This window comes from Phaenicophaeus curvirostris, chromosome 9, assembly GCF_032191515.1.
Source record: "Phaenicophaeus curvirostris isolate KB17595 chromosome 9, BPBGC_Pcur_1.0, whole genome shotgun sequence".
Classification (NCBI taxonomy): Eukaryota; Metazoa; Chordata; class Aves; order Cuculiformes; family Cuculidae; genus Phaenicophaeus; species Phaenicophaeus curvirostris.
The window spans coordinates 26,097,324-26,119,300 of record NC_091400.1 but is presented as its reverse complement, the minus strand read 5'-3'; the positions used below and the strand labels follow the sequence as shown (position 1 = coordinate 26,119,300).

The 21,977-nt window shown below is 45.0% G+C and overlaps 2 protein-coding genes across 2 annotated transcripts in view; both read right to left on the bottom strand.

The window, feature by feature from the left end:
• Positions 1-18,205, bottom strand: part of CHAT (choline O-acetyltransferase) — a 32,293-nt gene extending 14,088 nt beyond the window's left edge. Inside the window, exons 1-8 of the mRNA XM_069863409.1 lie at positions 18,145-18,205; positions 15,442-15,586; positions 13,490-13,681; positions 11,364-11,482; positions 10,056-10,109; positions 7,133-7,313; positions 5,797-5,974; positions 1,561-1,730 (exon numbers count right to left, since the gene is read on the bottom strand). Of these exons, the coding sequence (XP_069719510.1) occupies positions 1,561-1,730; positions 5,797-5,974; positions 7,133-7,313; positions 10,056-10,109; positions 11,364-11,482; positions 13,490-13,681; positions 15,442-15,504 (957 nt within the window). The 5' untranslated portion in view covers positions 15,505-15,586; positions 18,145-18,205. The remainder of the gene's footprint in view (positions 1-1,560; positions 1,731-5,796; positions 5,975-7,132; positions 7,314-10,055; positions 10,110-11,363; positions 11,483-13,489; positions 13,682-15,441; positions 15,587-18,144) is intronic.
• A 1,615-nt stretch (positions 18,206-19,820) lies between these two features.
• Positions 19,821-21,757, bottom strand: SLC18A3 (solute carrier family 18 member A3). Its single transcript, XM_069863577.1, has one exon. The coding sequence runs from the start codon at positions 21,622-21,624 to the stop codon at positions 20,032-20,034; it is 1,593 nt and encodes a 530-aa protein (XP_069719678.1). The 5' UTR covers positions 21,625-21,757; the 3' UTR covers positions 19,821-20,031.
• Between the last annotated feature and the right edge of the window lie 220 nt (positions 21,758-21,977).

The window sequence follows — 21,977 nt, the reverse complement described above, 5'->3', positions numbered from 1 at the left end:
TGCTTCCTCTTTAACTTTTTTTGGTGGTATTTTCTTTGTTATCATCTTAGTTATCTTCATTCCTGATTTCGTTGTACGCAGGTAGTATAACTGGCGACATTTAACCTGCTGCACTCTAGTTCTGTGCTTACCCCCATGCAGTCGGTTACTTCTGCATCTCAAACAAAAACAGATGTCTAGGACCAAACTGCAGCTTCTCTCACATCTTTCCTGTCTCTTTTTTTATGAACTTTTTTGCCCCACTTCTTTTGAAATGTCTTTGGCTGGACTTGTCCCACTTAGCTCACTCGGTGCATTTGTATTGTGCACACACACATCCTGCCTCCCTGGTTCCCATGAGGTTTTCACAAAGTGCATGTGATGCGGAAAGTTTAACTGGATATTTTCTGATGCCTTACTGTAAATTTGAAGAAAAATATGGATTGAAAGAACAAGTCCTGCTGTGAGAATGGCTTCCTATAAAATCTGTGCTTTCGTGAAAGAAAATGGGATGTTTTTCTCCCTAGGAGTTTTTCTTTGCCTTTGAACTACTTCTGGCCTGAATGCATGTGCACAGATGAAGCTCTCCCATATACTATCTGAATTTATTTGCTTTCTGCTACCTTCTGATAGGAAACAAAACAAAAATCTTGTTTATTCTCATCTGCTTGAAACACTGCAAGTAGCGGCCCTGCAAATAACGGAGGATTTGTAGTAAAGACAAATGATTTGTTCTTGAAAAACACAGCACTGGAGTTTGCTAATAACATCATTTGCAGTGGCTTAAATCAGGAACGACTAATAAAATGTCTTTGTTCTGGGGTAAGTCAGTGCAAGTAAAATTAGCTTAGTGGTTTATCTTCACATTGCTGTTCCTAGAAATGGCAAGAGCAACAAGCATTACACAGAAGATGTATCAGCCAGGGGGGGTTTAAATTTTTCATGAGGTGTCAACATTGTTGACAGTTGGAGATTAATACATCACTTCAGCTTGTGTGTATTGCAAAATGGCAAAATTACAGGGCAACACTTTCAAATCTGACAATCAAAATCTGATTGGGAAAAAGGCTGGAGAAATCAATGCTTCCAGGAAAGTCACAAGAATGCCATCAAATGAGTAAACAGTCTGTTAAGTGAGAACTTAATACTAACTTAAAGCCACACTAAATTATAAGCAGTAGCGTTTCTAGGGTGTCAGGAAAATGTGTGAGAAAACAGAGAAAACCATTGTGCTTCCCTTTGTTGTTCTAGGATGCTATGCCAGCAGTTTTGTTTCATTTGATTGAGTGTATTCAAATGCATCCTGGTTTGTTTTTGTTTGTTGTTTTATAAACTTGACTGTCTACCTACTTGCATGCCTGCCTGCCTCCTCCAGTGTAAAGGGCAACTCCAGGGAAGGTGAAAGCCTACCTGTGTTGGAGAAGGTCCCCCTGCTGCTAGCAAGGAACCACGCTGCTCACACCATCCTTCATCATCAGCTTCCCCTCCTTCTCCCACTTGATTCTAAATGGTCCCCACTACAAGGCCAACTGCAGGACTTTGCCACGTGCAAGTAGTAACGCAGTATTATAAGGTTTTTACCTGCATAGGTTTGTCATACCAGCGGTTGGCCCCATTTTTGTGGTAGCCTCCCCCGTGCAGCAGCTGCAAGGCCATGTTTGTATCGTTGAGTTCCACCCCGCTTGGGCTGTCCAGGCACACCAGGCAGATGCACCTTTCAATCATGTCGAGGGAGTCGCGGTTAGTGGAGTCTGGGGATGAAAGAGGGACATGTTCACATCCTCTCACCTGCAGCGCAGGGCTGGCTGGGGAATCCTGTTGCTGTGGAGGGCATTGAAGGTCTGACTCTGCAATGAACCGGTGTCTGCCGCGCGCTTCCACTGGCAGAATGTCTCCGTGCAAGGAAACATTACATTGAGGCATTCATTCATGTGTTATCTTTTGCAATATCTCTGGGTATCTTTCAAATGATCCAATAATTTCCACTTTTCTTTTTCTGCCTTTCATTTCCTGAAGTAATTCTATTACAAAATAGATCTATTTTACTCTTAAAGCCAGAAACGCTTACTTCTTTCATACATAATGGTTAAAGAGAGAACAGGTGGAACTGGGTCTCTTTCTCTGCTTCTTTTCCCTATCCTGTCAATCTTCCTTGCACAGCTGGACTACAAAGGCTATTTTTATGTTGCCCTCAGTGCTTTCTTCTTTATTTACGGTTTATTTATGTGGATTTTTTTTCTCAGTTTCTTTAACTCAGAAATATTATGAAGGTAAAGGTTTGTATGCTTCTGAGGGCCAGTTTGAGATATAGGAAATACTTAGTTGTGAGCACTTAATACAGCTCTGCAAGGATAAAAGCGTGGAACCTATGATAAGAACTTGTTTTATTCAAATACATAACATAATTAATTGCTTTTAAACGGTTTTTAAGAAGATAAAAGGAAAAAGAGCTTTCAGACATCAACTTTAAATTCTTTCCATTCTTAACAGATCAGCTTTCATCTGCTGGTTTTGCTAGATTTTACTGAAAATGTCTTTGTTTCAGAATGTTCTTAACTAAAGATAGGAATTCACATTGATCAAAACTGCTTGGAAGTCTGTTCTAAGTTCAACAAATCTGTGCTCAATTCAGGAGATCATTTTAGCTGAATGGAAAAAAATATTTACTATTAAACAATTCTGATTTGTATTTGAAATATGAGGTCATTTAAAAGCATGCACGTTTTTAATGATTGCAAGTATAAGTAATTTGATCTTCTGAAAGAATGGTATTTTTCAAAGTAAGAAACAAATGTACCTTCCCCAAATGAGTAACAGAGGTCAGTGAGGAGCTAGAAAAAAATGAGATGCTTGCTTGTTATCGTCCAGGTTCATTCTCCAGATGCTGTGTAGTAAAAAAAAGAGTGCAAATGTGCAAGAAATGGAAAGGGTGTCAAGAGAAAGACAGGCAAGAGCTAGTGGTGGCTGAGAAGGAAGAGGGGGAGCTGTGGCCTCTTGTGGGTTATGGCAAGGTCTTCTGTCTTGCTGTCTGGCAGCTCCTGCGAGGGAGTGTTGGCAGCAGCGTGCCGAGTGGCAGAGGTGGCCAGCCTGGCTTCTTACAGGCTGCATGGTGAGCTGGCGGAGTGCACAGTGTGCCGTCTTCCCTTGCCCACAGAAGCAAAGTCCTTAGCTGCATTCCTGCCAGCTTGTACAAAGACTTGAGCCAGGAGCTTGTAATCGATGAGGCATGCAGATGGGTTGAGCTTTCTGCCAGTTATCTGTGCTGCCCTACAACGTGTGAAACATTGATGTCCCTATGAATTATCTTCAAAAGCATTCAGAAGCTTTATAAGGGAGAAGATATGTCCCTGTCCTCTTGGCTGTAAAGCTCTTCTAGTATCAGATACTTGCACGGCTGACTGTAATTGCGGCATTTATTCCATCAATAGTCTGGTTATATCAACACAAAGGCTGAAAAGATCCTTATGAATGGAAGTTGCCCTATATACATCAGCTTCTGGTACTTGCAGACAGGCACCTTCAAGGAAAAACTGCTTGGATAGTGATTTACAAACTGCTCACAGCTTGCTCAGCGTTCTGCTTTATGTTGTCTGATAGGTTTATATATATTTCATTGTGGCTGCTGCCCACACGTCTTTGACAGATATGAAGCCCTTATTCTGACATATGGCTTCAGGGTATCTTGAGTATCGGTATTAGAGTGAATAAAATTAAGCTCTGCTAGAAAGAGAAAAGTAAGGGGAAGATGCCCTTGCAGAAAACAACAGACATGTCCAGAGAGCTGATCAAACAGTGAAAGAATTATCACGTAAAGCAGGCAATGAACTGCACAAGAACTCATGAACCATGACTTGGAATGGAAAATAAATATTTCCAGAAAGAGCTGAAACAGAGAAGTGTGAGAACAAGCCTAAAGCCCTGCAGGAAGTTTCTTGTCCATCCTTTCAAATGCACACAATTGAATTGGCCAATCAGCTTTTGGTTAGTTAGGGGTTTTGTTTTAAAAAGGAAAATATGTGAAGATAGTTCTGAATCAAATTCAGATATAGCATGCATGGTACAGCAGCCCCCGTTGCAGTAAGTATTCACTACTTGTACTTAGAAAGATGAGCTGTTTCTGCAACCTGAATGGAGTGAATAGACTGAGAGTGTTTGTAAATAAGTGATGGCTGGGTTTACTACAATTTCCTTGAAATGTTATTGCCTAGAAGACCAGTCCTCTACTTATAGGTCTATGGGGGGCCATGTATACATCTCCTTCCTAACCTGTGCAAAGCGCTGTATGGCATCTTTTCTTTCCCTGCTCAGTACAGGACAGTTGTGGAGCATCACCTTCCACCTCACGTAGCTTCACTAGAGGTTTTTCTCTTTCTCTCTTAGATATTGTTGCATGAACAATTTTATCACAAATAAGAAAGGAAAAAAGGGTTGTTAATAATCATGTGTCCATGAGTAAGAGCAATGTGTTATATTACATTGAGGAGCTGCGCTAATACGAATGGTCTAGGATGGAATTCTTGCTTAGAATTGAGAAGGCTGCTATGGTATTTGCTCATGCAGAATCTGGGTTTTTTTCAGCTGGTTTGCTTCCCTATTAAAACAAATATTTTGGCAAATGCTAGGCAATCCAAAACCACTATAAAGATGGTTCTGCTAGTTTTAGTTGATTTGCCTTCTTTTCTTTAGGTCTGCGAGATGATTTTGCTGCAGGTTTCAAGGTATCCACTGTTTTACTTAAAAAGAATGTCATGAAAAGAAATTATTAGCTGTTTATCTCAGTTTTCATTAAAATAAGGAATCTTTTTGTCTCCTGCTTTAAAAAGAAAAGATGGGGAGGGAAGAGGGAAGCCTGAAAATGGGACTAGAACCACATAATAATGGCCAGGACTCTGTGCGTGTATGTGTGTGTTTATATAGATAAAGTTATTATAAACACAGATAAACTTGAATGAAGTTCTTCCTTGGGATGATAAACACAGAGACTGAGACAAGTGGCAACTCTTGTATATTCCAGGGCATTGGTAAACCAGCAATATTTTCTGTAGCATCACTGAACTGTGGATAAGGAGACGAGTTAACATTTTTGTCAGGAGAGAAAAATGAGTACTTAAGCAATCTAAAATGGCAAAAAGAGGGTGTTTACATAGCCCAGCTTCAGCATAAAATATATAAGGTGTGAAATGATAGAGGTGGCTCAGCCCATCCTTTATTTTCAGCTGTTTCAGGCATTGAGTTCAAAATCCAAGAGAGCTAAATGCTACCTGTTGTTCTAAGAGAGTGAGAGAACTACCCCCAGATAATAATTGTTGTCACCTTTTCTGGACAGTTACTTAAGACTTAGAGGAGTCAGCCCTGCTACTTTCTATTTATCTCCACTGACCAGAGAGAACTCACAGCTAGATTCCATAGGCGTGTGACTTGTAGATGCCTTTGTTAGATGAGATGAAAAATGTCTAACAGTTTCCAAAAGCTAAGAGGATAGATCATTCCTATTGGTACAAAATGGATGTGAAGAAAGACAAATCACAAAGCCTGATGAAATGTAATTTACGTGATGCAAAACAGAGAATGGAGTGGTGTAACATTTAAACAGAGACAGCCAAGGGGCCAAACCGTATCAGCTGCTTCCCTGGTAACACACATCTGAATGCTGACAGGTATTGAGCTTCCTCCTGCTAGAAAAGCTCAGCAGTGAGGTTGCACATTCAGTCCTCTATTTACTATAATGTTCACTCCCAGCAAAGGAAAGGCAATGATGGTGAGAAGGAAGAGGAGGAAGATGATGAAGAAGAGAAAGCTGGGATTGCTGCTGCTGACCTTTCATAAGGATCGTCCTGGCCTCTGCCCACTCTGTTCTTCCATCTGTTGTCAGCAGGCCAATTGGAGGCAGCATTTCCTCTTCGTTCTCTGCCATTTTGGCTATCTTTCGTAACTGAGTGAAAAGATCTCCCTCACTGAGACGGCGGAAATTAATGACAACATCCAAAACAAAAAACTGCAAAAGAATTAGAGAAGTCAGCAGAACATTCACAGGTGGGTTGGACCCTTCTTTGTCCAACAGTTCACTATCACCTGGGTAGGCGTCAAGATGCTGAAGAGCCTGGAGAGCCAGGTCTGCAGGCAACAGAGCACAAAACCACTGGGCCCACGCCTCACCCCTCCTGTGTGTTTACACCAGTGCAATGCCAGTTGCTGTACAGGACTTATACTATGCGTTTGGCTCAAATAAAACATGTTATTTGAATAAGCTTAAAAAAACCTGAAGAGAGAAAATCATGAAGTATGTAAATAATTTCCGCTGTATTATTTGTTTAAAAGTAACCCAGAGTATCTAGAGAACTTCCCATTGAGGTGAAGAACAGGACTTCCTGAAAAAGGGACCACTGGCATCATAGAATCATTTGGTTGGAAAAGACTTGAGATCATAGAGTTCAACCATTCCTGCCCGCTACTAAACCATATCCTGGAGCACCTCGTCTACCCATCTTTTAAATACCTCCAGGGATGGTGACTCCACCACTTCACCGGGCAGACTATTCCAGTGTCTGATAACCCTTTCAGTGAAGATTTCTTTTTCCCCTCCCCTGGTGCAACTTACCACGTCTCCAATACTACAAATAGTCAAGCTGGGCTATAAGGAATTCTGCCCAGCCAATATACTCTGCTGCTTAGTGGCATCTATTGGCTGGGGCAGATTCACTCTAAGGCTTTGGTATTTCTGCCCATCACTGTACTATGTCTTCAGGCATAGCTTAGGCCCCCTGCATGGAATTTTGACACACATACCATGCGCTGTGTACCGATACTTGACTGTCAAGAGAAGAGCATTTCCAGCAAATGCACTCTAAAAAGATATTTTTTCTCTGTGGTTTCATCTCTGTTTAATAAACATTTTTGTTTGAATGAGAAAGCAAATGAATTCTGCCACTTTCCTCCTTTCTGCATCACTGTACTTGGAACAGAAAGTGGTTTAAGGACAAAAATGCTGCAGAAGCATCTTTTGGAAATATTGACAGTGAATGCTTGATAAGAAATGAGCTCATACATAGCACATTAATTGTGTTTCTGAACAGTGATTAGATTAGGCTTTTCTTGAATGAATTTAAGCAAACTAAGAAATATAGAAAGGTATAAAAAAAGAACACTCATTTACCTGATTGTTACAAGCAACAATGATGTGCTCTGGTTCTGGCATTACGCTGCTTTTCTGGGCCACAAGGGTATCTTTGGTATGTCCTGGAAGGCGATAGGAAGAAAAGAGTCCATAGTATTGCTTCATACAGAGAGGATGACCAGACAGCTGTCCACGAGCAAAATCAACAGGTAAAGCATGGCTGGAGAGAGAGAAGGAGAAAAACAAAGCCAGAGGAAGAGAGGGGAGAGAGAGACAGAAAGGAAAAGAAATCTAATCTGTCCTTTGTTCTGTTACAATTAGATCAGGTATAACACAAATTGAATAATAAAACGAGATTACAGTATAAGGGAAATAAATTAATTCCCATACCAAAGTTAAATACATCTTTCCTGGCAGCTTCATGCATATTCATTAAGCAACCGTATTATCATCTAGTGGAAATGGAAAGAATAGCAGGTCACAAGCAGCTTTGCAATATGTGTGGGAAGCCTGCCTAGATGGGACCCCAGAAACTTGCCAGGACAGAAGGCAGTAGAACAGCTGGAAAAGACACAGCACCCTAAAAAAAAGTACTGCTGGAATTCACTGTGGATCATAGTGGCCCCGTGTAGGGTGGTTAGAGGGCGTGTGAGAGACCTGCCTGATGAAGAGGGATGACTGAGGCAATACAGAGGGTATTTCCATTCTCCACAGAGCCTCACTTATGTGCTAATCCTTACTTAAACCTATGGGGGAATAAGAGCTGAAAACCTATTCCCTTTTTATTGGAAGGCGTGTGAAAACAACATCTCCTAAAAGGCTTCTTTAGTGGCCAGAAAGAAAAAAAAAGAGGTTATCACAATTATGATTATGGATTGTAAAATATCCCACAGACACTGCCGCAGGAAATGATGATGCTGTCACTCAGAGAGGCTGCAGAGACCACAGGAGGAAGAAGATCTTGTGGCATGGAGGTTTTCCCTCAGCAATGAGGGCTAAACTTCCAGCCTGCCAGAGAGGGGCAGGGGCAAAGAGGCACACAAAGAGAGTTACCATCATACAGTTGATATGGGGTAATGTTTTATGCTAGCTTATCTCATTTAACTGTCTCTCTTATAGAGCTGTTGTGCTTCTAAACCAGGGACATTCACTTTAATTCCTGGCTCTCAAACTATCTGTATCACTTATTTCCACGTACAGGTGCTTACTTTTTTTTTTTGTTCCTTATCAGCAAAACAGGGCTATTAGTGTTCTCCTTCTCCCGCATTTGAATCATAGAATTATAGAATCACCAGGTTGGAAAAGACCCATCGGATCATCGAGTCCAACCATTCCTATCAAACACTAAACCATGCCCCTCAGCACCTCATCCACCTGTCCCTTAAACCCCTCCAGGGAAGGTGACTCAACCACCTCCCTGGGCAGCCTCTGCCAGTGCCCAATGACCCTTTCTGTGAAAAATTTTTTCCTAATGTCCAGCCTGAATCTCCCCTGGCAGAGCTTGAGGCCATTCCATCTCGTCTTGTCTCCTGCACAATACACATGTCCTCTTACATTTAACAGAGTTTTAAAGAGCACCTCTGATGATCAAAAATAGTGGAATAACATGGTAGATTTAGATAAGACAATCTGTAATTATAGCAGTTAAGAAAGGAGTTATTAACTGACTGATGACATCAGAAGTTCTTGTACTGCTTCAGGACATGTCTGTGTAATGTCTTATAACTCTTTTACGTGAGCAAGTTAGGCTTTGCTTGAAATATTTAGTCCCGACAACTGCATGGAACATCTGCACAGTTAAAACTAAATGCCTGGATTTGGGCTGGAATATCTGATGATCCAAAAGAAGCTAGAAGTACACTCGTTGGTAGAAGTCCTTAATAGCAATGAGGAACTGAATATGTTACAGTTATTGTATCCTCATAATTATAGAGGGGGGATGATGAGCAACCAGTAATAACTATTATGAGGACACAGCAGTGAGGATTTAAATGTTTATTGATTTAAGGCAAGCAAATTGGATCACAGGAGTCTTTGGATCTAGAGTAGTGAGATCAAACTAATAAGAATTTACATTATCATTTGTTTGGGAAATGTGGTTTCTTTATCTCACCTCAGATGCTGTCATATAAAGATGCATCAAACTACATTAGTATGCAACAGAACTTCCCAGCGCACCAGTGCTGATGTATGCAGTGGCATGGTGTATCTTGGACAAAAGCACATGTTCTTAAATAAGTACCTGTTCTATACTTTCTGACTAGCCATCAGACTTTTGAAGTGAAAAATTAAACAGCCTCTTCTTCTTTCCTTTATCTGATTCATAGATGACAGGGTCTTTCTTGTTTGAATGTGGACTTTGCCTTCCTCATCCAAATAAGCACTAGTTAAAGCACATCACATAGACCTCTTGTGTTTCCAGACAGGAAAATGATTCCTTCCATACTGTGGCACGGTGTCCATTGTGCTTGGCTGTCCACTGTCTCTATTCTTCAGGGACTAGTAGTTTCAGCAGTAAATACGGAATATACTATGTGTGGTTAAGAAGTGCTGCGTAAAATGCTTTTATGAGCTACCTTATTCATGACTTAAAGATTTCCCTTGTGTTTATACACAGAAAGTAACAATAGCGTAAGTAACTACATATTTTCACTAGCCACTGAACCAGCCTGTCTGTGTGTGTTCAGGCGGATTGTGTGTGTCCTTTGGGCTGCACTGTGTGTGCTAGAGTGATGACTAACAGGCATCAAAAAGGATCCTTCCCCAGCCTGTTAGACTGCAGTAACAAAGCAGAAGGCGCATAAAAAAATTGCTAAAGTGCTTGCCCTGAGGCGTGCTGAAGCGCCAGCCCTTCCAAACAGTGAAGAGGTGCAAGGCAGCCTGACTTTGGGCACGTTAGAGCACACTTGAATCAGAAGCCCTGTGGATACTCAAGCAGTTGCTCTCCTTCCAAGCTACTTACGTGTCCAGTAAAGCTTTATAGTCTTGTACTCCTGAAATGAGATTGGCAGCAAACCTGCAAGCGGCAGATAGAAGTGACATCAGTCTTTTGTGATTTGGCAATGCTAGGCTCTTTCTGAGAGACAGAAGAGAGCCTGAATGATTGATGAGATGGCATAAGAGAGAGGATCTGGCTTGGCAAGAAAAGCCCTTGTGCCCCCACCCAAAACCTAAATTAATTCATGTCAGGAGAAATATGAAATCCTAGAGATGGTCCCTTCAAATGGTTAAAGAAACTATCACAGCAGGAAGCCTGAAAGCATTTATTTAGAGAATGGGAGCAGAGGTTGAATATTTAATAGAATCCTTAACATGGGTTTCAATATCAATACTCATAAGCTGTCCAATTTCTTAGAGTACTTCCTGTCCTAAGCAGATATTCTCTCTGCAGAACTGCAGACAGGTGTATTGTTCTCTGACATTGCCCATTTGCATGGAATGAATGGGAGGCTCTGAGGAAAATATTTCCTTGTTAAAGCATGTGCATCAGGAAAGGTTTTTCCTCAGGGAGGTTTTTTGAAAACTGCATGCACTATAAATTTAGTCAGTAATGAAAGGAAGTGTTTATAGTTATGTTTAAAGTAGTGTAAAAAGATACATTGGCTGCCTATACAAAATGTTAAAATATCACAAGTTGGTTTCAAGGTTTGGTCTGGTTTATAATAGTATAAATTCACACCCAGTTAATTCTTTCAGTAATTATTGTAATTGCCCACAAAAGCTCAAAGGAGGTAGGCCAGTTCATGTCTGGGAAGGATGGACCTGAAGGAAGCAGTGTTCTTGGGGAAGAATGATTTCTGAGTTCTTATTCTTAGATCCCCTGTGTTTCTGGTGCCCTTTTGGGCACCTCAGAGAGACAATTTAATGCCAGCGTGGCCTTTTCAGTTTCTAGGGTGGCTATGAGTCATCATGACGGCATAGTAAAGATTGTTTTCCTTTAAACAACGGGTCAGAAATTAGTGTTTCTTTTTTCAGTCGCAAAATGGTTTACTTTAATTACACGATGAAAAGATCTGCAAGTATTCTTTTACAAAATTATAAATCCCATGGCATTTTTTCCCATGCAATAAATATAATAGTAATGACACTTATTTCTGAATATCAGCAAGAGTAATTCCAGAAACACTGCCCTCAGTCAGCAAACCTAGTAGGAAACCATTTAATGGTTACAGCCCTTATTTTTTAACTCAAGTTGATTGTCTTTTTGTAAAAGTAGTATATTTAAAACATCCTTTCATTTAGCAAAAGCTGCAAAGTTGTAGTACGTTACCTCAGCTGGTCATTTACGTCCTTGAAATACTGACGAGCAAAGATAATTGCTGGGCTGGAATTGACTGGAAGAGCTAGCCGGTTGTTGAGGTACATGTCATCCAGCCAGTAGTTAAATACCTAGGGGAAGGGAACACAAAATCTTTAAGCTAAGAACAGCAAGTGGAAAGGCAGTCTGGGGATGAGGGGAGAGTGGTGCGCCTGGTGTCAGGCATGGGCTCTGATTAATGGAGCTGCTGAGCATTTTCAGTCTGGGCTCTGTGACCTCAGCTCAGCTGAAATCAGCCACAATTCCATAATCCTATTTTTCAATCAATGGCAATTTACGGTGTGTTCCATTAAGAAGTAAATAAGCTCCATGTTGTGATGGTTTGGGTATTTTGTTGTTTGCTTCTCTCTACGACAAAAAGATGCTTGAGTACAACTTGGTAACTGCTGACTCTTGGCTAGGGATTGGGATATATTTAAGAGATGGACAGAATTTCACTAGCGTGGCTTCCCTCAGGGGGCTTCAGATATTTGTCAGTGATGCCAAGAGGCTCTGTAGTTGGCCATCAGATACTGTACTGTAGCAAGTCAGAGTGTGAAAAGAATTTCCCAAGCCTAATGGTTTGATCAGGCAGATACTGGCATGTGTGTAGGGCCCCTGGAGCATTCCCTCTGTGTCCACTGACACAAATGCAGATTACTGATGCTTGACCCAGACAGACACATGTATTAAATTTCTAACAATTTTCACTAAAAACACAGATGTACGATGACCACGTTCCTTTATGTCTGATCAGATTCTGAAGAATCGTTATTTGGAAAAATAGAGGCTTTCATAAAAAGATCAAATGGTCTTTCTGAGTTTAGCAGGCTTGCTTTGCGTATAGTAACTATAAACAACAATGGAATTATGCAAAAATAATTATGAATGCATGCATCAGTTGAAAAAGTTTTCCTCTGAGATACTTCATTGCTGTTAGCACAGATGCTTCCCCCACAGTCTCTGGAGTTTCCAGGAGAACAGACAAGAGCTGTACTCCTGGCAAGTTAAATTCCAAATAAAAATATTTCTACTTTATCTTAAGAATCAGGTATTTAATTTTAATAACCGGTTAATTTAAGCACCAAAATCATGAAGTTTGATGATCAGGATGAGATTGGGCGGCATCAGTATTTCAGAAATTAAGCAGTGCTTTTGAAATAAAAGCACTGCTAGTAGTGTAGCCTTTTTTCTGATTACAACAGCAATTTGATGGTGTTGTCTTGCCCACAGCTGAAAAGTTAAGAGAAAACCCCACTTCACTGACATCAGCAGCAAACCTGCTGGATTTCACTGGATCCATGAAACCATTCAGTGATTCTCTTCCTTGCTGGGATGGAAGAATTCCAATAAAATCAGTGTTTCTAGTTTTCAGGTTCCATATTCTAACATGGTTAACACAGGCAGGACAAACTGTGACATTGTGGAATGATGAAATCTATTTTATCTACAGCTTATTTAATTTTCCTGTCTTGGGAAGCAGAAAGCTGGGCTTTTTTTTTTTAAAGGCTGAGGTTTCAGCATGGTCTATGTGATATTTTTATATATATATTTATTAGTGTGTGTATATATATTTGGCAAAATAAATACTTCAGGGTAACTACACTGGTATGGTGTGACAATGAATGACAAAGAGTAGATTAATCTTAGAAGAGTATTTCCTATCTTAAAGTATGCCATACTAGAGTTATTTGACTGTATCAGAGCTTTGGCTAAATGTGGCTACAAGGTGCCTTTTATGGCCCTATCAGAAAGCATTTTTGATTTTAATAAAGGGAATGAAGAAATTGCATCCAAAAAAGGATGCAATAGAGTGCTTCCTACAGGCAGAGCTGACATCTGCATGCATGCACCTGAGGTGCATGAATTCCCTTATTTATGTCAAGAAACTGTCAATCTGAAAGTGTAACAATGACATGGATTTTGACATCGTTTGAAAAGTCCATCCTAACCTGTCAGAAATATTCACTCTCTTTGGTAGAATCTGTTTGCATTTACCCATTGAAAGAAAGCAGCGACCGCTTATAGAACATCACAAAGGGTTTGCAAATGAGCACCATCCAACACAGCAGTTATTATTCTCATCTGCATTTGCTTACCCAGTTTGTTGTCTTCTCCCTTCTTTCCTCGAGGATTTGCTGCAAGGTTTCCCCCAGGCCTCCTGCAAGTCCAAACTGCTCCACAATGGCCTGGGTCTTCCTAAACTGCTCCTCTGGCACCAAATGTTTTGTGCACTGTAGGTACATGCGTAAGGTCTGTTGCAGTGGTGGGACTGGAAGTTTTGGTATTGCCTAATCATAAAAATATATATATATATATAACCGAATAATTCTACTTGTTCACAAACTGTCCTCTTTTTTTTTTTTTGTATATATGCTGGTTAATATATTGCATCCCTTTTTCAATCCATTTATTCTGCTTTAGCAGTTAAGATGCCTATTACTGCAAATATAATTGTGTGACTTCAGTAGAATTTCATACGGTCTTAAAATGCCTGGATTTTAGGACACAGTATGCAGTTGCATGCAATAATGAAGCAGAAGTTTCTCTCTGGTAGCTCTACTTGTAAGCATTTGGCTAATGAGAATTTCCATGGATGTGCTAGGAAACTTCTGTAAAACAGAATATTCCTTGGTAAAAATTCTAGAAATCCTAGCACAAACAGGCAAACGGGCACAATACAAGCCTATAGTCTGAGCTGGACTCTAGGAAAGCTTAAAATACATTAGATCATAATAAAAAAATGCATTAAGAGAAGGTATTTCATTAGTAAAGAAGTGCACTTAGCTTGTGATCAGTGAAATTATAGGTTAATATTTAATACAACTCTTTATCCTATTTGGAGCAGAAAACCGATAGGATTTGTGAAAACAGTCTCATGCTGTATGTGTAATGAAGCTTCCTTTGGTTTTTAATGCAGAATTAACCAAATAAAGTGTAACTAGTCATTTTAAAGCCAGAGGAATCATGGAGGCAGTGGGAGAATCGAGCAAGGAGGTGATCCATGAAAGACTGGGAAACTGCAAGAGCTTGTGATGCTCTAAGCATGGCTCCTCAGGGAGGCTGACGTGTCTCAAGTTGATATATGGTCATCTAATGCACCTGTGCTCATCCGCTAGCGGTTACTGCAGACCAAAAACTTTTGGAAGGTTTATTTCTCTAATTTGATTTTTGCCTGTCTCCTAAAGCAGGTAGAGTTCAGATTTTTTTACTAATTCTTGATGTAATAGACATTAATTTTCAGCAGATTGCAGGACCATAGTGTGATTTCGGTTGGAAGAGATGTCTGGCAGTCCCCTAGTCCCACCTGCTGCTCAGAGCAAGGCTAGCTGCAAACTCCCCTGCTAGTGGATCCAGGCAGGACACAGGGGGTAAGGAGTGCTCTGAACAGAAGGTAGGGAATGAGTTTCCTCTGAGCTCAAATACCAGCTCCGTTTTTTGACATCCATGGAAAAGTCAGTGCTACATTATGTTTCCCTATCTAGAAACAGAAGATTTCAGATACTCATAAAAAGTGTCTTAGGACACAGATGTGCCAAAAAGTGTTTCTTTTCAATACCTGGGTTGGACTGTCTTTCTGGGTAAGGTTCACTGTACAGCTCATTCTGCCGCTTAGGAAAAAAAGCTTTACACCCAAGAGGCTGACTACTTATAGGCACACAGATTCAGCAACTTTTAAACCAGCTTAATAATGAATCATATGTGATAGTTTGATAGTTCTGTACTATTAAGAAATAATTGCATACCACCTCTGACTGTGTAGTAATGCATCTGCTGTTGTGTAATAGCATTTCACTTACTGGATTTCTTCACAGGATGTTGGGAGGGAAGTGTGTATTTGGTTATGCGAAGCACTAACGTTAGATCAAAGTTCCTAATAATAAACTGCTCCAGGATAACTAGTGTTCCCTGAAATGAAGAAATCAGCTCTGGAACAGAGTTTGGTTTGCAATCATTATATTAATTTATATTCATTTACAGCATTAAAAACTGTTAAGTCATTTATCTTCAACATTTTTTTCTTTTTGTTTTCCTGGAAACTGTCACTCACCGTCTCATCTTTACTGCATGTATCTTTCTCTTTCGTCTGCATGTTTTTTTCTAGGATAGGCATTCCTGCATTTCTTTTGGTTTCTTTTGTTGAGGACAGAAATTGTAAACACTTGTGGGCACTTATGAAGCCTCACGCCTCTGTTCTGGAAAAGATTTAAAGTCCAGTCAGTACCCATTATTTATAATCAAAATGTACACAGGGAGTATTCCCTGTGCAAGCATACACAGAAGCTTCAGAATGCAAAACCAAAGAGGAATAGAAATCCAACATTCAAAAGTAGCTGAACCGAGCCCTGTAGAGATTGCTCTGGCATTCAGTTTGTCTCTTTTCACTATAAATTTCTCTGTCCAGAACTATCTGATGCACATAAATGGTCCCTTCTCAGCACAGTTTATTTCGTCACTCTAATTTACTTCACAATGCATCGTGTTGTGATCTGCACACTTTGTATTACTGTTATATATTACCTGGAGGAAAGAGGTAACTCTTCTTTGACTGTACTTGTGTCGACAGAGGTACTAGTAGGGCTACAGTTTTCTGCAGAAGGATCGTACATGTCCTACCTGTAACATTTTATATGACAGCACCATAATATTTAAATGTGTTTGTCTTTGCACAGTTGAACAGACACAGTGAGGTGCTGTAATCTCCGTGTTAAAGATCGGGAAGCTGTGGAAAGGAGCTTGATGGAGCCTTTGCTGCCTGCAAGCTAGAAGCTCACAGCGTGCCGGTGCTTTGGGGAGAGCTCTGGGCTGGGGGACCCCCTCAGCCTACCTAGGCTGGCTGTGAGAGGATTGGGAGGGGTGGCATCCGTTGTGTCTGAGCTGCTTTGCACAGTAGTCATTCCAAATAGCATATATCTATCCAGGGAGACGGCTTAATCTGCCAAAAGTCACAGAAGTAATCTATGACAGAGCAAATACTTCCACTTGTGGCTCTCTGGTATTGTGCTTATCCTGTTTTTCACTTCTGAGGGTGCCTCTTATTCCTTTTCTGTACAAAAAATAAGCTACGCACATATTTCTTCTGAGATAACAGTGCTCACACCAAGCAGTCATCCTTCAATTACAGTGGTGCAGCTAAAGCAAAATAAGTTCTGTGTGATCAGACAGGTCTTGACAGATCACAGGTGTTTGGGTTCATTTACTTTGCACTGTGAGTATGCAAAATATAAAAGTCAACATGTGTTGACTAAGTAGAAAAGAACAGCATATTTCCTTTCTGAAACTGTTCGGACTATACATTCGGGGCACTTCAATTATTTCTACGATGGCTTTTAAGAACAGTCTGGACAAAACCCTACAGCGTATGACAGTGAGATGAAGAGTTTTGTTTTGTGATGGGCAGGGGTGGCTGCTCATTATTCCTTTCCTGAGGAACTGGCTTGGCTATTCCAGCCTTGCGGCTTCAGTGTGGCTCTGCCAACGCGTAGGTGGTCACTGGCACCTTGTGTGGGTCCTCTCCTCTCCCTATCCTGCACCTGCTGCCAGTGGGACCATGTGCTGTGAGGTAGGTTGTATGAGGTTGAGAGATGTCCCCGGGGCCATGCAAAGAGCCACACAAAAAACTTGTGTTGATCTGTTGATCTGTCATCTGCTCACAAATTCAACTCAGGTGAGAGATGATTTCCCTCATGGAAAGGCTACATCAACCCACTGTGCTGCTCTGCTCCCTCTCATGTGCTACACAGGTCTCATCGCTTAGCTGTGCGCTCTACCCCTACCAACACAGGTTCAAAGCACTTCAAGCAATGGAGACATCCTGTAACTCCTGGAAGACCGTGGCTCGCCCAGTTGTTTGTGGGCTGCCCTCGGCTCCGCACCTGTGTTCACATACAGAGCAGCCATTTTCTCTTTAGAGCCCCTAAAGGAAAAACACTGCTGATTATTCTTCTCACTGGGACCTTTGTTCTTTCTTTCCTTATGCTTTTTTTTTTTTTGTCAAACTGCAAGGTGGAGTCACAATGAGTCCACAGTGGCTCTGTGTCTGTGGGAAATGCTACTAACAACAGACTCGGATATGTGTAAAATCGGTGTGATGAAGAATTTGGAGATGGTAGCCTGAACTGTACTTTTCTCGGTCATGGGGATGAACCGAGGCTTTTCTCTGGTTTGAGCGCTGCCAGCTTAACATCACCCCCAATCCTCTCTTTGCTTAGTAAAGGACGAGGAAACCGACACAAGAGAAAATCCTGCAGAAATTCAAGACGACTTCAAAGTTGCTCACTCGGAAGGCTGTGAGGCGTTTTGTCAAAGTTATTAGGCAAAAGAAAAAAATAATCCTCGCTGTTTTTATTTACAGCTGGCTTAGCTGGAGGGGCAGGGTGAGCGGCTTAGCAGGGTGGCTGCTAGTCACGGCCGGCTGGGGAGCCGGGGGGCTTCCCCCACAGCTCAGAGCAGCAGCTCAGATCCACAACAAAAGGCACTGATCCCTCTGCTAGCAGATAGCAGAGAAGGGCTGAAATAAGCCATGTGCTTATACTCGAACCCTGCTCACAGAGAACTCGGGAGGCAGCTCTCAGAGTCGTCGGGGCGTTACGCTCCGCTCCTACCTATTCATTCTCCCTCCTAGCACCGATAAGCCTGAAGTTCTGGGGGGGTCTATGCTCGAAAGTTAAGAGGATCCCACGCTCTGCTAGGAGCACCCGGAGCCGCCCCCCGCCCCCGGCTCAGCCCCGCGGGTCCCGCCGCCCGCACCTACCTGCTCTCCGGGCGCTGTCCAAGGTACCTTGTCCCTCTGCGCGGGGCCGTGCGGAGCGCGCCTCGTCCCCGCCGCCTGGCCCCGCCCCGCCCGCCCCGCCCCGGCCCCGCCGGAGCCCCCGGGGCCGGCTCCTCCCGTGCCGGCTCGTCCCGCTCGGCCCCGGCCACGGCCGGGCTCGCCCACGCCCTTACCGGGGGCAGCCGGGAGGAGCCCGCGGGGCTTCCAGCTCTCGGTAGCCGCGGGGCTTGTCGCTCCGGGGGCGACTGATAGGAATGATTTGATAGGAATGGTTGGACTCGATGATCCGGTGGGTCTCTTCCAACCTGGTTATTCTATGATTCTATGATTCTATGACTGGCGCTGCCCGAGCCGGGGAGCCGGGCACCGGCCGGGAGCGGGGTCGGCTGCTGCCGTTTAGCAAGGGAGAGGGCGGGCTGCGGGTGAGCGAAGCGCGGGGCTCGGCTCCCTTCGCCGCGACGGAGCGACCCGCGCAGCCCGGCGGCACCGAGGAGCGGCTCCTCCGCTCCCCGCCGGCTCCCTCCCGGCTCCCCCGGGGCGGGTGTGAGCCCTGCAACAGTTGCTGTGGCCGTTCATAGAATTTCTTTCCCCCTCTTGAGATGATAAGTTATTTATTTTGTTTCCGAATGAGCTGGGAGTTTAAGCAAACGATTTATTTCTGTATCAAGGTAAACTGACGGGGCTAAACACGCAGTCTGGTTCTGCTGTGGTTGGATGGAAGGTTTCCACTTCGGGGAAGGGTTTGAATGGGGGGTTTCCCCCACCTTTTGTTTCGTTTAATCCCTGTCGGCTGCACTAAGTGGGCACATCGGGACCGGGGCAGCATTTAGCACCCAGAAAGGCGTTTATCAACGAGGCGTTTTCCCGTGCTGTCTCTCTAACTGCTGGTAACGTAATATTCCAAAATTAGAATTCGTGATTGTGGGAATTAATTAAATTCACGTGAGGATGCGAGGAGCTGTTTTTAGGCGATCGATAGCATGTTTGCAGCGCGATGCTCTTCGCTCGCGCCCCATTAACGTGTGTTTTGAAGAATGAATGAGAAGGTTTTGTAACGGGGTTTTCTCCTGGGCGGTTTCGATACCCGATGAGCTCTGCGTTATGAGCAATTGTTACCGTAGGGGCTACACTGACCACAACCAGCTCCCTCCCTCCAGCAGCCCTCAACAATGAAACAAAGGCAATCGATCCCCTTCAATTCCGTTTATTCGGATCGTGTAGTTTTTTTCGTGTAGTTTGGACTTCAACATAACACAGCATATTGCACTTACCGGAGAGCAGCACAAGGAGAGAGAAAAAAAAAAAAAGTACAATACTTCAGTTTATTCCCAAGACATTGTGATAGTTGCTGTTCTTTTTAAACATATGAAACCAACTGAAAATCTAAGTATCTGTACACAAGATTTACCAAGTCCCTGAATAAGCCATTCAAAATTTTACACAGACTTTTTTTTGCTTTTCTTATGTATTTTACAGAGATATACAGTATGTCACACACGGTTTCAGCTTAAGAAAACTTTGCACAATTACACCCCAGCCGTGAGGCTACTTGTTTTGTTTTGCTTTGGTGGTGGTGGGTTTTCTTGGAAGGATCCCTCCCAAATCTATGCCAATTCAGATAATTTTCTTCAGGATTCACACCCTTCCCCCCCTCCCCCATTCCCCACTCCGTCCACCTTTCCAGAATGCTGAACGAAATACTGATTAAAAATAAGTCTAGAAGAAGAAAGCCATTACATCATGACAAAGGTTAAACTGTATATATTGCACGTCAGTACAGAAACATAATGCAATAGTGCTTTCATTTCCCCTTTTCCCTCTCTCCCACATGCTCCTCCTTGCTCCTGGGGCTGGGCCTTGTATGAGAACCTAACTGTACTCATAGTCCGAGGAGTCTTCCTCGGACACCCCTGTCAGGTCTCTGCGGTAGGAGTCCGTGCCATTCACCTCTGCCTCACCCGCTGGCTGGCGGCTTTTGCCCACGCCTTTGCGCTCCTCCATTTTGATGGTGTCGTAGAGTCCCTTAGGTCCTTCTTCAAGGAGGATGTTCCTCTCCGAGTGAGAGGGTTTCATCTGGCAGACGTTTTTGAGGAAGAGAAGGACAGGGGCGTAAAGCACGTTGGCGAGCCCCATGCCCAGGTTGAGCTGCGCGAAGCCCATGGTGTGCACAATCTGGCCGGCCACGATGGGCCCCAGGGCGTACGCCACACAGTAGGAGATGTCTGCGATGGCGTAGACGCTGCCATAGACGGAGACGTGGCGCACGTCCACCAGGAAGGCCAGGGTGGGCAGCAGGGCCGTGTCCACCAGGGCGATGCCGAAGCAGATGCCGCACAGGGGAACGATGACCTGCCCGAAATTCCTGCAGGCCGGCACCAGGCAGGAGCTGGCGCCGATGATGGCCATGCCCAGGGCCCCGTAGAACCACTGGAGGTGGGGGTACGCGGCGGCCAGCCGGACGGTGACGTAGACGCCCAGCACGTGGGGGAAGAAGGCGGGCAGCCAGGTGAGGCCCACCTCCCACTCGCTGGCCCCCATGGACTCCTTCATCCAGTTGGCGATGGTGGGCTCCAGGAAGGCCAGCGGGATGTTGCAGGTGGCCAGCGCCCCGGCCACCACGGCGATGTAGGGGTCGATCATGAGGCGGTGGATGGGGGTGCCGACCGGCATGTTGGCCCTGGCTCCCGTGGCCCAGGGCGGCGCCAGGGCCAGCAGCAGGAGCCCGTCGAGCAGGCAGACGCAGGCCAGCACCAGGAAGGGCACCCGCCGCCCCGCGAACTCGTAGAGGACGCCGCCGAAGGGCGGGGCGGCCAGGCTGCCGAAGGAGATGCAGGCCAGGGCGATGCCCAGCGCCCGGCTCCGCGCCGGCTCCTCGGCGTAGCGGTCGGCGATGAGCGCGATGCCGGCCGTGTCGGCGAAGGCCGAGCCCAAGCCCTGCAGGCTCCGCGCCGCGAAGAGCGTCGCGTAGCTCTCGGCGAAGGCGAAGGTGGCCGTGCAGAGGAACATGACGGCCAAGCCGGCCAGCAGCGGCGCCTCGTAGCCCACGCGGTCGATGAGGGTGCCGCTGAGCGGGTTCACCAGCAGCTGCAGGATGGCTTTGGAGGCGAACAGCACCCCGATCTGCACGTCCTCGTTGCCCCCCGTGGCCGGCGGGTACCGCGCGGGGAAGACGCTCCGGTTGCCGCCGCCGCCGCTCTCGTTGCCCCCCGCGGGCGCGGCCGGTCGGGCCGCTCCCCGCTCGCCTCGCATGGCCGCGATGTAGTCGGGGATGATGGGGACGATGACCATGTAGAGCATGTTGTCCAGCAGCAGCGCCACGCACACCACCCCCAGCAGCAGCCGCCGCTGCCGCCGCGCCTCCCCCATGGCGCAGCCCAGCGCCCGCCGCCGCTCGCCCACCGCCTCCGACAGCCGCCGCACGGCCGCCCGCGCCCCTCCCGCCGCCCCCGGCTCCGGCATCATCCCCGCCGCCGCCTCCTCCTCCTCCTCTTCCTCCTCCCCGCCGCCCGCATGGGGCACGGCGGGGGCGGCCCCGCCGCCTCCTCCTCCTCCTCCTCCTCCTCCTGCGGAGCCGCCGCTCACCTCCCCGCGGCCGCCGCCAGCCCGAGCCGCTGCGAGGCGGCTCCGAGGGGCCGGCTCTCCATCGCCACGCTAATAAACGCCCAGCCCCGAAACCCCTCCCGCCGCCCGGACGGCCCCGCGTCCCCCCCCCTCCGCGTCCCCCCCCGCGCCCGCCCTCGCGGACCGCCCTCCGCCCGGCCCCGCGGGGCTGGAGGGGATGGAGGGATAGGGGGGTGTGAGGGATGCAGAGGATG

Bases quoted from the DNA above. Each gene is read 5' to 3' on its own strand.
- SLC18A3 (XM_069863577.1), bottom strand. From the start codon at position 21,624: ATGATGCCGGAGCCGGGGGCGGCGGGAGGGGCGCGGGCGGCCGTGCGG.